Source organism: Salvelinus fontinalis, chromosome 14 (assembly GCF_029448725.1).
Source record: "Salvelinus fontinalis isolate EN_2023a chromosome 14, ASM2944872v1, whole genome shotgun sequence".
In the NCBI taxonomy this organism is placed as follows: Eukaryota; Metazoa; Chordata; class Actinopteri; order Salmoniformes; family Salmonidae; genus Salvelinus; species Salvelinus fontinalis.
The window spans coordinates 46484277-46501941 of record NC_074678.1 but is presented as its reverse complement, the minus strand read 5'-3'; the positions used below and the strand labels follow the sequence as shown (position 1 = coordinate 46501941).

General features: G+C 42.4%; 1 protein-coding gene across 1 annotated transcript; it reads left to right on the top strand.

The window, feature by feature from the left end:
- Nucleotides 1-3244: 3244 nt before the first annotated feature.
- On the top strand, nucleotides 3245-7560 carry LOC129811006 (protein FAM163A-like). The gene is made up of 4 exons (XM_055862082.1): nucleotides 3245-4005; nucleotides 4310-4333; nucleotides 4567-4681; nucleotides 4798-7560. Exons 3-4 carry the CDS (start codon nucleotides 4589-4591, stop codon nucleotides 5185-5187), a joined length of 483 nt encoding a protein of 160 aa, XP_055718057.1. The 5' UTR covers nucleotides 3245-4005; nucleotides 4310-4333; nucleotides 4567-4588; the 3' UTR covers nucleotides 5188-7560.
- Nucleotides 7561-17665: the final 10105 nt, after the last annotated feature.

Here is a 17665-nt window from a genome sequence, read left to right as displayed (position 1 = left end):
CCTCTATTGGCGCTCACTGCACGCGCACACACGCACACACACACACACACAAACAAACGCCCGCATCATGCACATGCGCAAGCACAGATGCGCAAGTGTGCACACACACACACACACACACACACATACGCACACACACACGCAGGAAAAGTGACAGTTTGTGGAAGTATGAGCAGTGTGTCAGACTTTGTGTGAGATGGATAGTGCGTTTGAGAGATTCAGTAAGGTGAGTGTGTGACAGGTTGTGAGAGAAAATGTGTGTGCGAGTGTGTGTTATACATGTGATAGGCTGTGAGAGAGTGTGTGTGTGAGTGTGTCACGCTGTGTCTGTCAGACTGTGTGACATGTTGTTTATGTCACACTGTGTGTTGGAGTCTTTGATATTCTGCCTATGTCAGTGTGTGAGTACATTCATTAGCTTGTGCTCATGCAATGCATGTCAGCTTCTGTGGGAGACTATTTTGTCTGTCAATGTCCCATGTTAGCCTGTGGTCCGTTAAGAGTTCATCAGACAGTGTATTTGTGTATGCCCATGACGGGTGTGACATATCAAGAACCTGATTAAACAGCATGATCATTACACAGATGCTGGGGACAATGATCATTACCTTGTGCTGGGGACAATAAAAGGCCACTCTAAAATGTGCAGTTTTGTCACACAACACAATGACATAGATGTCTCAAGTTTTGAGGGAGCGTGTAATTGGCATGCTGACTGCAGGAATGTCCACCAGAGCTGTTGCCAGAGAATTTAATGTTAATTTCTATACCATAAGCTGCCTTCAATGTTGTTTTAGAGAATTTGGCTGTATCTCCAACCGGCCTCATACCCGCAGACCACATGTGACCATGCCAGCCCAGGACCTCCACATCCGGTTTCTTCACCTGTGGGATTGTTTAAGGGAGGCTGTGTGCTGAGAAGTATTTCTGTCTGTAATAAAGCCCTTTTGTGTGGAAAAACTAATTCTGATTGGCTGGGTGGGCTGTGCCCTCCCAGGCCCACCCATGGCTGCACCCTGGCCTAGTCATGTGAAATCCATAGATTAGGGCCTAATGAATTTATTTCAATTGACTGATTTCCTTATATGAACTGTAACCAGGGTTGGGGAGTAACGGATTACATGTAATCCAATACATGTAAGGGATTACAAAAAAACGGTAACTGTAATCCGTTACTTTACCAGCAAATATACTGTAATCAGATTACAGATACTTTTGAAAAACTAGATGATTACTCAGAGGATTAATTTTAAATTCAGATCTTTGAAACATCTCGGTTTTCTCAATGACATTCAAATCAACATTGAAAAAAGGCGCAAGTTTAAGTTTGTGCCACCTGAGCGAGTCTGACCACAAGTCAGAGACAACTATGATGAAACACCAAATGTGTTTGATGGATCGCGGGAAAATAGCAGGAATATGCTTTTGTAGGTTACAGTCCAAGCTATGTCTTCGAATGGTACGACTGCTGTCGGCATCCAAAGATTATCCATCTTGAATAAACGCTTGGAGGTAAGAATGACAGCAGTGGTGAATGACAGCAGTGGTGTAGTCTACGGCGATACGGATATCACTTATTATTGATATCTACATAGCTCATTGATGTGAATCACACTGCTGCTCTCTCATTTAGCTACGTATTTGCGTAGTTGCATTACTGATTACAATTTTGGACAGGTAACTAGTAACATATTACATTTAGAAAGTAACCTACCCAACCCTGACTGTAACTCAATAAAATCTTTGAAGTTGCTTTTATATTTCTGTACATTGTAGCGATTGGCAGCCTATTAAAATATTTGGAGGCGTGGCTTGTTGGGGTGTGGCTTTGTGGCCTCTCATGAGGCCGATTGTCATGCCAGTTAATTTGTTATCTTCTGTTCTGTGATTCCATTTTAAGCTTGTACACTGCCAGTGCTGCAGTCTTAATGAGATTGATATAGATGTACGTGATACCAAAGCGTACTAAAGTTTAATTATTAATACAGTCACCATTTTGTTACAATTCTGTAATGTATTTTCAAATACAATAACTACATTTTCTGATGCATTCAGCACTCATAATATATATATATATATATACACACATTTTAAATACATTCTGTTACATATATTTTTTAAAGACATTATTTGGCCAATATTAAATATTCTGTATCATAATTATTATTATTTTTTTAAATCGCATGGGTGTGTCTGTATTTTCGTCTTGGAAGGGCTGTGTGTCCGCATGCCTGGCTGTGCATTTCATCTTGCCTTTAAGTACTTGTGTGTGTGTGTCAGCTTGCAGTATGTCAGTCAGACTGTGCTAGTCTGCACTTTGCTGTGCTGCTTTATTACCCTGTGTGTTTGATCTATGTTTGCCCCTGTGACAGTCTATGTCAGGCTATTGTGTGTGCTCGTGCTTGTGTGTGTGTGTGTGTGTGTGTATGTGCGTTCAATCTGATATCACATGGATAGGTTGATCCCTAGGTATATCTCAGCTCCTTTCATCCCTCTGATTAAAAGTCAGTGCTGCTGTGAAATGCACCCGTGAGACCAGAGAGACGGACCACTAAATCACTTTTAAAGCCCCACTCTGTATTATAGTACTGCCAGTTAGACCATGGTCATAGACACTGCATGGCTGTTGAGACATTGACCTAATGTCTGCAATTCTAGCTTGGCTTGTGTGTGTGTATGCGTGTTTACACACCCTTTCTTTCCATCCATTCCACCCTTATTTCAGGATTGTAGTGTGAGTAATGCTTGGTGTGATGTCTGTGGTTCACCATGACATTATGATAGAAATAATCTGAATTGTTTGGACTTGAATTTAGTGTTGGTTAAATGAAATGACAAAGTATTACTCAGCGTGAGAGCTCATCGTTATGGATGTGATTTGGTCAATTGGCTGAATTTGACCAGATAATTCAGGACACATCTAGAAGAAGATAGTAATGTACAGCCTCTCCCGGGTCTAAACCTCCTTCAGGGTATATGTGTGCACTTGCACACAATTGTGTAATGATGTGAACAACAGATTTTTGGGGGGGAAAATGACCAGCATGCTGATGTTTTTTTCCCCCTCTCCAGGTTTTTATTCTGTAGCTCCATCTTGTGGCAAGGATGTGTAGTTCAAGAGGAAGTCATGTAGAGATAAACCGTAACGTAGAGATAAAAAAAGATATATAGTTCCAGTCAAAAGTTTGGACACACCTACTCATTCAAGAGTTTTTCTTTATTTGTACTATTTTCTACATTGTAGAATAATAGTGAAGATATCAAAACTATGAAATAACACATATGGAATCATATAGTAACCAATAAAGTGTTAAACATTCTACAGCGATGCATCATCCAATCTGGTTTGCACTTAGTGGGGCTACAATTTGTTTTTCAACAGGACAATGACCCAACACACCTCCAGGCTGTGTAAGGACTATTTGACCAAGAAGGAAAGTGATGGTGCTGCATCATGTGACCTGTCCTCCACAATCACCTTGACCTCAACCCAATTGAGATGGTTTGGGATGAGTTGGACCTCAAAGTGAATGAAAAGCAGCCAACCAGTGCTCAGCATATGTGGGAACTCCTTTAAGACTGTTGGAAAAGCATTCCTCATGAAGCTGGTTGAGAGAATGCCAAGAGTATGCAAAGCTGTCATCAAGGCAAAGGGTGGCTACTTTAAAGAATCTCAAATATAAAATATATTTTGATTTGTTTAACGCTTTTTTGGTTACTACATGATTCCATATTTGTTATTTCATAGATTTGATGTCTTAACCATTATTCTACAGTGTATAAATGAGTAAAACATTAAGAAAACCCCCGGAATGAGTACGTCTGCCCACACTTTTGACTGGTATTGTATGTTTTACATATAGCATATTACATGATATGACATGATATTGGATTCTGTCTATCTTGTTTGGTCAGAGAACGACGAGGCTGTGTATCTGTCCATCAGCGTCTCCTCCCACCTGTGACCTGGGTTTTCCTCTCCTGCCCTCCGAACACTCTTCTGATGTGAGTAGCCAACTTACAGGGGTCACTCTTTCACTATTTCTCCCCCACATATATTCTTGTCTCAAATTAGATGTCTTGAGCTGTCAGGCCAAACAGACAGAGTTAATCGCAGTGAGAAAGTTGTCAGAAGACGACACAATTTCATAGCATATAACAGTATACTAATCATCTATGAGGAAATTGCTTTGAACATGGAAATTATTGAAGCCCTAATTGTAAATATAGTCATTTGGATCAATGTAAGTGGTTAATCTATCCAGAACTGCGCCGTTCATTGTACTGCCCACGGTCTTCTCTCTTGCAGGTGTTAAAGCACACTTTGCTGAACGTGAGTTTCATTTCATTCACTAAAGCAATATGTCCTATGTTATAGTGCTTCTGGGTCATGTTCTGTTGTCAGAAAACATTTTGAAAAGTAATGAAACAGGGAGGTACTACCTGAATATGTCAAATTAGAACATACATTCCCAGTTCCCCCTACATTGTGTCCTATTGAAAACAACCCAGGTTTCTGTTAGCCCAGTGGCCATGTGATGATGACGTCACTTCCTGTGCCTCCAGAGTTTGATGGAGAGCTGGTCGGATGACAGCTGGAACTGTTGTCATAACCGGAGGAATTCTCGCCACGGTGATTCTCTTGGTTATCATAGCAGTGCTCTGTTACTGTAGACTCCAGGTAGGTGTGTGTGTGTGTCTGTGTATGAGAGATCTACTTAGACTCACTACAGTATCTATTCACTAATTAATTGTCACAAATCACAACCTCTCTCTCTCTCCGCCCCTCTCCGTCAGTATTACTGCTGTAAGAAGAATGGGTCAGAAGGGGACACCGGCTCCATCACGCAGCCCCATTTTGCCTGCAATGCGTGCAGTGCACCTGGGGTGGATGGGGCGGCCGTCACCCCCCTCTTCCCGGAGCCCCCTGCCCCCCACGCCTCAGGGCCTCCCCGCAACTACTGCCCCACCTGCTCGCCCTATGAATCACCCTTCTACATCCGCACCACCGATGAGATGCGCAACGGTGGCGAGCGCATCACCTACATGCCCACGCACTATGAGAACCCAGCGCTGGCTCTCGACCTGCCCTCCCTGCACGGCTCCCTGCTGAGCACCGGTCAGCATCGCAGCAACCCAGCACCGGACTTCTATACCAACACTCGCGCTATAAGTACAGAGGTGTGACCCACTTCGTATGTGGTCCTGGTGGCTCAGTAGGTTGGAGGGCGCTGCTTCCAACTCTGGTGTTGTGGGTTTGATTCTGTACAAAGAATATTTGTTCATTTTCGCTTTGGATAAAAGAAACTGGTAAATTACCATATTTTTATGAGGATGGCCACTGGTAGCCACTGTCTCTCTCTGCTGACCGCTAAAGAGAAGATGATGGAAAAGTAGCATTGAGAGACAACATGGAGCGTTGACCACTTGACCTGGTCAAACACTTCCTGACTCTCTCTCTCTCCCTACACTGTGTCAGCTAGCTTCCAGCTGGATTCGAGGAGACTCAAACAGTACTGTTTTTTATTTAAATGAAGGTAGCTATGTTTGTTGTTGTTTAAACCCCCTTAGGCTCCTGTAATACAGAGGCAGAGAGCATCCCTTTGTGTTTAATTGACTAAGGGGACAAGACCAAGACCTATCCACTGTCTGGCAAGGTAGTGTGTGGGATTTCAGTCTTCACTGTTTGAGGGCTATCTGTGTTGTGGTTTCACCTGCACCTACTCTTGTCATTTCCTTGTATCTGCCAATAGAGACAAATACAACTTGTATCTTTGTATTTCTGTATGTTTTATTCTGAACTAGAAATGAAAGCTAACTGCATTTGAGTGACGGTAATCAGAAGAAGATGAACAATCAAGTCGCAGAAAATACAGAGACAGTGACTACTTCAGAGCTTTCTCTATGCAAGCTCTTTCACAATCAAACCTGAAACAGTCGGAGAGAAAAGCCTAACAATGCAGCTGTCAATTGTTAATGTTTTTCTTTTTCACATTTTTTTGTCATATGTAACTGGAACTATTGAAAGATTGTTTGTTGTCTTCTGTTATTGAAAGATGTATGTACTATGGCTACTTTTGAGACCATGGAGTTTGATTCCATAATATTATGACTCAAATACTACAGTTAAAAGATAGTTTTAATGTAAGGACAGTGGCATTTTGTAAGTGGGTGATGCAGAATTTCAGTTAGTGATTATTTGTCCGTTTGTCTCTGTACCCGTGTCATTGAGTAGGCTACCATTCTTTGCTCAAAGCACTGAAGCTATGGTACGGTTCAAATTAACATATTGTATTTCTCTTTATTGACGGTGATGCAACAACTTGGAAATGTATATATTACCAAATGCATTGAAGGCATTTATAATTATTCGTTTGTCTCCTTGATTGACTGGCTGATGACTTTTGGGATTCGGCCACAATGTTTTTTCAATTGGGACGTGCAAGTCTAGTATAATTTAATGTAGTTTGTGCCATTTGGTGTCCACACTTCAGAACCCCCGATTGTTGATTCTATGAACTGTAAACGTCCATGTCTTTACACATTTTAGTGTTTCTTTCAACTTGTGAAATAAAATATTTATGTAATTGGTAACAAAATACAATTATTAGCCTATTTATATTATTATATGGCACTCATTTTAAACTAATATTAGACAATATTGCTGGCCATGTATATTATTATTTTGCCCTCTGTTGATGTCTTTTTATGTTTTAGAGTGAGAAAATATGTCAAAATTAGATTGGTTGAAACAGCAAAGCAAAAAACAAAGGACATCTATGATAGTGGTGATACTAGTTTTGCTATATTTTTCTGAAACCGACCACATTCACTAGTTCTGCTTTGAGCAGAAATGCCCTATGCCCTATCATGCATGTGACAACAGCAATACTCATTAGATACAACAATCCCAATGTAAGCCGCCTTGGTATCAGGTCCCTACACTGTCCCGAGTCTTTGCACCAGTGCAAGTATTGTACATGTACTTTTGTCAAACATTGAATAAAGTAATAAATATTGAAAACATACTAAAAGCAGAGGAGGTTGGTGGGAGTAGCTATGGGAGGATGGGCTCATTCTAATGTATGGCATGGAATAAATGGAACGGAGTCCAACGTGATTTCCATATGTTTCATTCCGTTCCATAAATACCATTCCAGGCATTACAATGAGCTCATCCTCTTATAGCTCCTCCCACCAGCCTCATCTGACTAGGCGGTAGGTTGAGTCGGGAAGCTGTTATAAAATGATTGGCCGTAAAAACAAACAGTTGTGTTAGGGTGTTGTTTCTGGTGTTTATTTGCTCCTTAAAAAGGGGTGAAAGTTGTGTGTCTGTTCAAAAGCTTCTATAAATCTGGCCTTTTAAATCCAAAACAAAGACCATGAATTAGACAATACATTTCAATTGAGAATATCTACAGAATTACATGCCCCATAAGGTTACATTTTCATTCTTCATTTCTGTTGGTTTAGGTTATTCATTAAATAATGGATTTTTCGAAAAATGCTTAAACAACAGGATGCTATATTTGACAATTAAAGATTTAGAACTGCTTGAAATGCCTTTGTTGTCCGTGTTTTGTACACACACACACACACACACACACACACACACACACACACACACACACACACACACACACACACACACACACACACACACACACACACACACACACACACACACACACACACACGACATCCAACTTACCAATAGTGCAATGTATTGCAGTGGTCTGAAGCATATTCCTCCCTTTTGTCTTTATATTTAGCCAAACAAAAATGTCAATGAATGAAGTATATCCAGTGGTGACCCATCATTCAGGGCAGAGCCCCACATTTTTTTTGGGGGGGGTTGCCTGTTTTGCATGTGATTTTGGCATTAATACGTGTAAAATATCAGTTGTAACAATGTAAAAAAAAAAAAAAAAAAAATTGAGTTAATAAAGCCACATACAAACATGGTCTCTTTTTTTCTTTCTTGAGTAAGGCAGCGCCAAAATGCAGGTGTTTCAGCCTAGCTCAGTGCTTTCTGTGGTGGTGGGGAAGCCAGCGGAAAATACGGAGCGTAGGGGTTGGTAATGTTCTCTAGTTGAGCCGGGATTGGCTCAGTGTTCTGTCACTCATGGGGATCCTATGTCACTGCCACATTTTTAGGTTACAACTGTAACCCCGGTTTTCTGATAGTATGAGTGAGGTATTTCACTTATGGGATACGCCCCCAGCGTATTCGTCAGAAGCCTTTATTACACTACCGCAGCCATGATTGGCTGGACGTCGAGACGAGTGCGTCCGGGAAGGGTGTCCCTCCTACCCTATAAAACGCCCAACGCAGCGTCTCTGAGTCATTCAAAAATAAGCCACACCTCTTCCTCGCTCATGCAAGAAGGGTGGTCTGGTGAAATACCTCACTCATACTATCAGAGAACCTGGGTTACAGTCGTAAACTAAAGTTCTCTTTCAAGAATTTGTTTCGGGAATTTCACTTTTGGGATATACTGACTCCCGTATTTCCAGACAAGCTTATCCTGACGACCGACTGCCCTGCGCTATATATATCACACAAATGGGCTTTGCCACTCAGAAGATCCTACACGTAAAACAATATGCGCCAGGGTCGGTGCAGTGACATCGAGCCTATAAAACTCGCTGCTGAGCAAATATCTTGGATAGCTATGCCCTTAAATCAAGCCCAGGACGTAGCCATTTATCTAGTGCAGCTATTCCCAAACTGGAATACGTGCAATGGGGTATGCGCAATGCTGTCTCGGGTACGCCAAATAAAAATGTGATTCACAAAAAAAAAATGTAAAAAATGTTTTTAAAATAGAATAAATGTCTTCACATTTTCAAACAGTGCATTTATATTTTCCAACGGGGCTATACATTTGGGTGAGGTTTTTTCTCACCTGAGTAGCCTCGTTTCACCGCCCAAAATAAAATGAAACCATCTAGTGTTCAGCTATATAACAACACAATGTCAAATACAGGTAGCATAGTCAAATAATGAACATCCAATCACATTAACCGCTACTTTCTCGTGGGAAACCTTCACTCTTGCGCAGAAACGAAACATGACAATTTGAAAAATGAGCCACGGGAGCTTTTTGAGTGAGAATAAAGAAGACTTTCTAGTAGTAAGACATGTATAAAAGCAACAGATACCACTAAAAAGAAGGAGCTAGAAGTGTCTTATATGGTGAGCTACCGAGTGGCTAGGACAGGCAAGCCCCATACTATTGTGGAGGATTTAATTCTTCCTGCTGCCGTGGATTTAGCTGGGACAACGCTGGGGGAAAAGGCCCAAAAAACTGTACAGACAATGACTTCATCAAAGAACACTGTTTCACAACGCATCAGTGACATGGCAGGAGATGTTTTGAAACAATTACTACTTCACATACAAGCCAGTGAATTATATGCGGTACAGGTGGATGAGTCAACAGACGTGGCAGGTCTAGCACAACTCCTGCTATATGTCCATTACGTTAATGGGGGGTCAATTAAGGAAGACATCCTCTTCTGCAAACCAGGGCAACATGAGATAATATTTTTAAAGTACTGGACAGCTTTGTGACATCAAATGGACGTTGGTGGTCAGGATGTGTTGGTATCTGTACTGATGACGCCAAAGCCATGACAGGGAGACATAGTGGAGTGGTAACACATGTGCAAGCAGTTGCGCCCGACGCCACTTGGGTACAATGCAGCATCCACGGAGAGGCTCTTGCTGCCAAGGGAATGCCTGACAGCTTGAAAGACATTTTGGACACTACAGTGAAAATGGTTAACTTTGTTAAAGCAAGGCCCCTGAATTCTTGTTTATCTTCTGCATATGGGCAGTGACCATGTAACGCTTTTACAACATACAGAAGTGCGCTGGTTATCAAGGGGCAAAGTATTGACACGTTTTTTTTTTTTTAAATTGAGAGACGAGCTTAAAGTTTTCTTTACTGACCATAATTTTCACTTCTCTGACCGCTTGCATGATGACGAGTTTGTCACACGACTCGCCTATCTGGGTGATGTTTTTTCTCGCTCGAATGATCTGAATCTAGGATTACAGGGACTCTCCGCAACTATATTCAATGTGCTGGACAAAATTGAGGCTATGATTCAGAAGTTGGAGGTCTTTTCTGTCTGAATTAACAACGACAACCCACAGGTCTTTCCATCATTGTATGATTTTTTGGAGTGCAAATGAGCTCAAGCTTACGGACAATGTCAAATGAGATATAGCGAAGCACCTGAGTGAGCTGGGTGCGCAATTACGCAGGTACTTTCCCGAAACGGACGACACAAACAACTGAATTCGTTATCCCTTTCATGCCCTGCCTCCAGTCCACTTACTGATAGATATCTGAACAAGAGAGCCTCATCGAAATTGCAACAAGGGGTTCTGTGAAATTTAATCAGAAGCCGCTGCCAGATTTCTGGATAAGGCTGCGCTCAAAGTTTCTTGCCTTGGCAAATCGCGCTGTTAAGACACTGATGCCCTTTGCAACCACGTACCTATGTGAGAGAGGATTCTTGGCCCTCACTAGCATGACAACTAAATACAGACACAGACTGTGTGCGGGAAATGATTTAAGACTGAGACTCTCTCCAATACAACCCAACATTGCAGAGTTATTTTTGATGAACAAATAAGCTTTTATATGTAAGATGGCTAAATAAAGAGCAAAATTATTGATTATTATTATATTATTATTTGTGACCTGGTCCTATAAGAGCTCTTTGTCACTTCCCATGAGCCGGGTTGTGACAAAAACTCACACTCATTCTTATGTTTAATAAATGCATTGTATAATGTGTATGTGGCAGGCTTTCAATTATGGCAAAAAAAAACATTTGAGAATGCGCTGACCCTGATGGTGGTTGAATGTTTGAAGGGGTACGGGACTATAAAAAGTTTGGGAACCACTGATCTAGTGGAATGGGCCCGTAGGCCAGCAGGAGACGGAAGACCCTTACTTGTGTAGGCCAAAGCAATAACCTCCACTATCCAGTGGGAGATACGTTGTTTAGTGAGGGCGTTACCTGTGTGAGGTTTCGCCCAGGAAACAAACAACTGATCACATTTCCTAAATCTCTTAGTCCTGTCCATGTACATGCGCAGAGCGCGTACTGGACCCAACATACGCAACCTTTGATGTTCCGGAGAGGAAAACGGTGGGGATAAAAAGCTACCAGCTCAAGGGGAAGACACATCAAAGAACGTTAATAATCTTAGGGGTAAAGGTGGGGTTAAGCCGCAATGATACCCTATTGTTACCGGGTGCAAATTGTGCGCATGACAAGTGCATCGAGAGTTTCTGAATGTCAATTACACGCTTGGCGATGTTCACCCTTCATAAATCGGGCAACAAGGGGGTGTTGCCCCACTATCGTGCTCCCAAAACCCACATGACAAGCCTGAATAGCTGCTGGAAATACCTTAATAGGAGAAAAAGCCTTTCCCTTTTCTAGTAATTCCTGTAGAAACGACAGGATTCCTGGGACAGAGTACTGGAATGGCACAGTCTGTGATTTTGCGCACCATTCCTCAAAAACTTTCCATGTACAATTATAAAGTGACCTGGTGGATGAGGCTCTAGCACTGAATAGTCAAAATGACATTGGGGAAACCCGGCAGTGTTCAAGTTGAACCATTCACGGGCCAGGCCAAGAGTGCCAACCGTTCCGGGTGATGATGGAAAATCTCCCTTTGCGCCTGGCATAGTAGGTCCCGACACAGGGGGAAGGGCCACGGATGACTGCATAGTAGTTGAGTGATCTCTGCTAGCCACTTTTTCTCCTGCCAATATGGCGCTATTAGTATGAGCGATGGCCCCTTCTCCTACACCCTGGCTAGGATGGAGGAAATCAGGGCCAGTGGGGGGAATGCAGACAGGAGGATGCGTGTCCACTCGTGCGCCAACTCCCATCTATGCATCCCGATCCCTCAGGGAAAAGAACAGTGGACACTGAATATTCTCCATTGATGCATAAAGATCCACTGCTGGAATGCTGAAGTGCATCCACACCTGATTGGCTACCTCCGGGTGAAGCTTCCACTCTCTGTGTAGTGGATTCCCCCTGGAAAGTAAATCTGCCCCCAGATTCAGTACTCCTGGTACATGAGTAGCTCTCCGTGACTGGAGATGCACACTGCTCCACACAATTAGTCTGTGTGACAGTGTGTAAGTGAGGGGATCCCAGTCCCCCTTGTCTGTTTATGTAAGCCACAACAGTGGTATTTGTCTGTTCTGACTAGAACATGACGACCCTCCAGAAATGGGAAGAACGACTTTAATGCCAGGGACACTGCAAGGAGTTCCAGGCAGTTTATGTGAGTAGAACGGAGATGGGGTCCCCACACCCCGTTGACTGTTCTGCCCTCGTGGGTCGCACCCCTTGAATCGGGGCGGGGTGACAGCGAATTGTAGTCTGTACACCCTGTCTATTGTGCCCTGTACCCAGTTTGACACTGCGCATGCCAGCCAATTCTCTCTCCGCTCCGAGGGCTGACCGAGCTTTCCCCCATAGATGTTTTAGCAGCACCCTCCGTCAGGTGGAGGGTGTACGAAAGTCCGCAATGCACTGTGCATGTCCGGCTGGCTCGTAGCGGGAGCACGCTTATGTGGCCTGTCACCACAAAAAGAGTGGTAGTTCCCTCTGGTGGCGTTATAGGGAGGCACCATGTTTGTTTTGATTTTGTGAGAGACATCATGTCTGACTGCGCCCTTGGCTTGTAGCCTGGTTGCGCTAATGTGAACATTTTTAATGTGAACTGACATTGGGGTGTGTTTGTGAGACAAGAGGGGGGCTTTGTAGGAGCATCCATCTGAACATTGTCTCTTCTCCCCTTTGGGCTGTACCCTGTCACCACCGACTGAGGTGCCGGGGGAGTCTAATGCTTCCTGTGCATGTTGCAGCCCAAGGCAAGCAGAGCACACCGAGTGGGTGTCCTTGGCAGATATCTTGTTTCCACAGGAGCAGATTCGTGCTGGGAGCTACTCCTCTTTTGGGGTGTCAGATACTTTTGTCGCTATAGATTGGATGCTATGTTTTTAGTTGTCAGAAAAAAACTAGCAGTGGTAGGCTAGTCCGATAACCCACTAATCACTAGCTATCTCCAACGGTGGCTCTCGGTGTGATAGCCGACTACCGTTTCCGAAGGACAGGTCAGAAAAGATATCTCGGTATAGCTAGTAAAAACCTTTCGTGCCAAAGTAAAAAAAAAAGAAGATAGCTAGCGTGGTGGCTAGCTTTTCCAGTGTCTAGTCACTGTTTGGATACGGCTAATGTAAGAAATTGTATTAGATATTGGTAACTTGTTTTAACAACTTCTCAACATTAGCTATAGTTGACACAACATACACACCCCCTCTTTCTCTTGGACATATGCTGGACTCATTAGACATATACACGACACCCACAACTCCCCTCCCCCATGACAATCACACAGACACACCCAACCCATGGTTGGACCTCAGGACAAAGAACTATCTCAGGAACCAATGGAACGTGGACACCAGGCCTGATCAGGACTACCCAAGACCCAGATCGACCAATCGGAAGGCCGGACTCGCAGATCTACCTACTTTGCTTGTTGTCTATATAGTACTGTACAATTCTGGAAACTGGCCTCTTTCCCGGACGATTCAATAGGAATCAGACAGAAAGAGCCTTGCTGCAAGATTTTACTAAGATATCTTTACATGTAATTAAACGGCCTTATTATAAAATTATCCACCTCGTCCTATTGTCTCCTCTTGTTCTCCTGTCAACAGTAAACGTTTTACTAACACTAACTTGGTTGTGAATGAGTTAGCTGTGTCACAGCTGTACCCGTTTCTCCCTTGAATAATCCTCCTTTAGCTATGGTGAAGGAAAAGGAAAATTGTCACCACTGCACAGTCCCGAGCTCACATCTGTGGACAGTTTAGTTATTTCTGGAAAACGCAGTCGTGTCGAGGTAAGCTTTCTGATGAGAAGAGGATTTTGAATGACTCAGAGACCTGGGCCTTTTATAGGGTAGGAGGGACACCCTTCCCAGACATGGCTGGCGTAGTGTAATAAAGGCTTCTGACGAATACGCTGGGGGCGTATCCCATAAGTGAAACACCGAAACGAATACCTGAAAGAGAACTAAGGGTACAGCTCGAAAATTCATGCCCCTTGGGTGCTGCCACAGAGTTACATTAGAAGTGCCCATCCAAGAAGGCTCAAGATCATTGGCCACAGATAAAATTACATCAAATCACATTATATCTTCAGTAGCTTTGATTGGACTGATCAAGTCAACATCATACTTTCAAAATCTTAGCTAGCAGTGATCATCATGAATGAAGTCGACAATCTACTGGCAAATCCTTTTTAATCATTGTCATATACAGAGAAATAATGTAGATAAATGATAGATAAAACATATCGGTTCTCATCGGCCATTGGATATAAACATTACACAAGCTGGAAATCGCAAATTCAACAATGAGTGGTTTGGAAGGAATCAGTGGCTAACTGCAAGCATTGCAAAGCAATCACTAGCCTGCTATTCAGTGGAGTGGGTGTGTGGTCTCAATTCTGGGTTTAAGGGTCTCTTTTCCAAGCTTAAAATGATAAACATTCAACATTGGCGATGCTGTCAATACAGCATGATTTCTGCCGCGCTCAAAACAACCTTTAACTCGGAACTGGGAAATCTGACTTCAATGAGTTCAAGACAACTGGGAACTTTGGGGAAAAAACTTGCTCCTACTGGGACAATACGTTCTGATTGGTCATCTAACTCAAAATTGTAAGTATGGGAACTTGGGCCTCTTTCTAGAGCTACGACCTGAAGATCACTGACGTCATCATGATTCAACCTAGTTTTTTTTTTCAGAGTTCCCATTTGTCTTGAAACCATAAATCCAGAGAATGACCCACGAAGGACTGCTGCGCCAACTTTCTAATCAAGTGAGCACAGCACAACAAGGTGAGTCCAAAAATGTCTTGCTGCATAAATGATGTAATATGCCAGGGAGATATGTATACTGTGGCTAAGAAAGTAATACTAAGTGTATGTTGTGTAGTAAGCTGTTGTGCCTCAACCTAATAATTTTGTCTATTTTCCCCTCTTTATTTTACCTACTTTTCTGACTTCGTGGTGCACATGTAGCCTATAACCTGTTTTAGAGAAATCATAGAATATTGTAAGAGCTAGTCAGCCATATCAGCTATGTTTTTTTAAGGCAGTAAATGAGGCTGAAATTACTGTTTTGCTGCCAAACAAGGCTCCGCTGATAGCCAGGTGTAGCAGTGTTAAGGTGTTGGGACTGCCGGCGGTGACAGCTTTATGTAGGCCCTAACAGTTTGTGGGCACAGTTTGTCACCGTTATAGTGCAATTAATATATTTTTGCTTTGCTGGCACGCATCCCCAACATTTTTGTTGTTTGCCCCACCAAGATTTACATGCTAAAATCGCCACTGAGTACATCACATTCGAATGAAACGGGTGCAATAAAACCAAAACTATGGGCTCGCTCTCGTGCCTTGGGCCTGGAGCAGTGACTGCGCGGTGAACGTGCATGGAACCGGTGGGCTCGCGGAGGAGCTGTACCTCACACATATGTGAAGCTAGCCACAACAGTGTAATTTGCGGTTCGCCCTCAAAATAAAAGTCTCCAATTGAAAGTGATTTAAAATGGATACAAATAGAGTAAGTGGAAATGCCATATTTGGACTAGATAATGCTAAACAAGGTCGGAATACTGTTATATAAATTCAACAAAAAACGATAATTTGTTAATTTGACACCAGAAATGTAAAAATCTGCTGAAATTGCACTGTGGTTGTATTACACTCCAGAATTGCATTGGGGAATACTTAAATGCACTGCACAGCCTAACTAACCTACGGATGTCGCACCCATGAAATGGAGTATCAACCTACTCAGTGACACTAAAAGAACCAATAGACTGACTGGAATTGTGTTCTGTGAGTGTCATTGAGTAGGCTATGCAACATCCATAGGCTAGGCTATACCTAAGCAATAAGGCCTGAGGAGGTGTGGTATATGGCCAATATACCACGGCTAAGGGCTGTTCTTGTTGCGGAGTGCCTGGACACAGCCCTTAGCCGCGGTATATTGGCCATATATCACAAACCCGAGAGGAGCCTTATTGGTATTATAAATTGGTTAGAAACATAATTAGAGCAGTGAAACTAAACATTTAGTCATACCCGTGGTATACAGTCTGATATACCATGGCTTTCAGCCAAATCAGAATTCAGGGCTCAAACCTCAAACCGTTTATAAAGTGCAACATGAATGCCTAATACTAATGTGGAAAACAGTAAGCCGTTTTTTAATTTTCAAAAATTCACAAAAGATGAGGTCTTATCTGCACTATCTGCTATAGATTCTAAGAAATCATTAGGCGCTGACAATCTGGATCCATATTTACTCAAGTGTGCGGCACCTATTATTGCTAGTGCAGTGACGCATATCTTTAATCAAACATTTGTCGTAGGAAAGATTCCTAAATCTTGGAAAACAGCTGTTGTTTCACCACTCCTCAAGGGAGGTGATGGTAATGAATTTGATGATTATCGGCCCATCTCTAAGGTCTCCTGTTTGGCTAAAATTCTAGGGTCATTGGTGAATAAGCAACTAGAAACTTTTTTAACTGTTAACAATACTCTTTTTAGTAATCAATCTGGCTTCAGACCTAAACACAGTACTATTACAGCCACTGTACGTGTTGTAAATGATATTACTAATGCCCTAGATAATAGAAAGTACTGTGCCGCCTTGTTCATAGATTTGTCTAAAGTTTTTGACACTATAGACCATGCGATACCTTTGGGTAAGCTGTCGTCAATAGGACTGGGATTGGCTGCTTGTTGTTGGTTTCATGACTATCTAAAGGATAGAAGTCAGGCTGTTAGAGTCGACGGCATACAGTCGGAGCCATTGGAGTTGGTTAATGGGGTCCCACAAGGCTCTATACTTGGTCCATTACTGTTCACTCTCTACATAAACAGTATCGGTGATGAGATAAGAAAGTGTCAAATTAATTTTTATGCTGATGACACTGTCATGTACTCTATCGCTTCAAATGGCTGACCAAGCATTATCACTATCGGAGACAGATTTTAAGATATTACAAGGGTCTTTTATACAGCTGAAACTTGTTTTAAATGCAAAGAAAACACATTTTATGATTTTTAATAGGTTCAAAAAGTTGGTTGAAAATACACTTGCACTTACGAGCTTAGATGGTTCTCAATTTAATCAGGTCTCTGCATATAAATACTTAGAGATATGGTTGGATGATAAACTGTCTTTTAAAATGCATATTGACGAACTTTGTAAACGGCTAAAAATCAAGCTAGGCTTCCTCTATAGAAACAGGACATGTTTGTCCTCTACAAATAGAAGACAAATTGTGCAAGCTACTTTTATGTCTGTTATAGATTATGGGGATGTTATCTACATGCATACAACAGCATCAACACCTAAATCGCTGGATGCTACTTATCATTGCGCACTTAGGTTTATTACGGGTGCTAGCTACAGAACTCACCACTGTGGTTTATATCAAAATGTGGGTTGGACTTCGTTGTCCATGAGACGAGAACAACATGCTCTCGTGTTTTGTCTATAAAGCACTTCTGAACTACCTTCTTATTTAT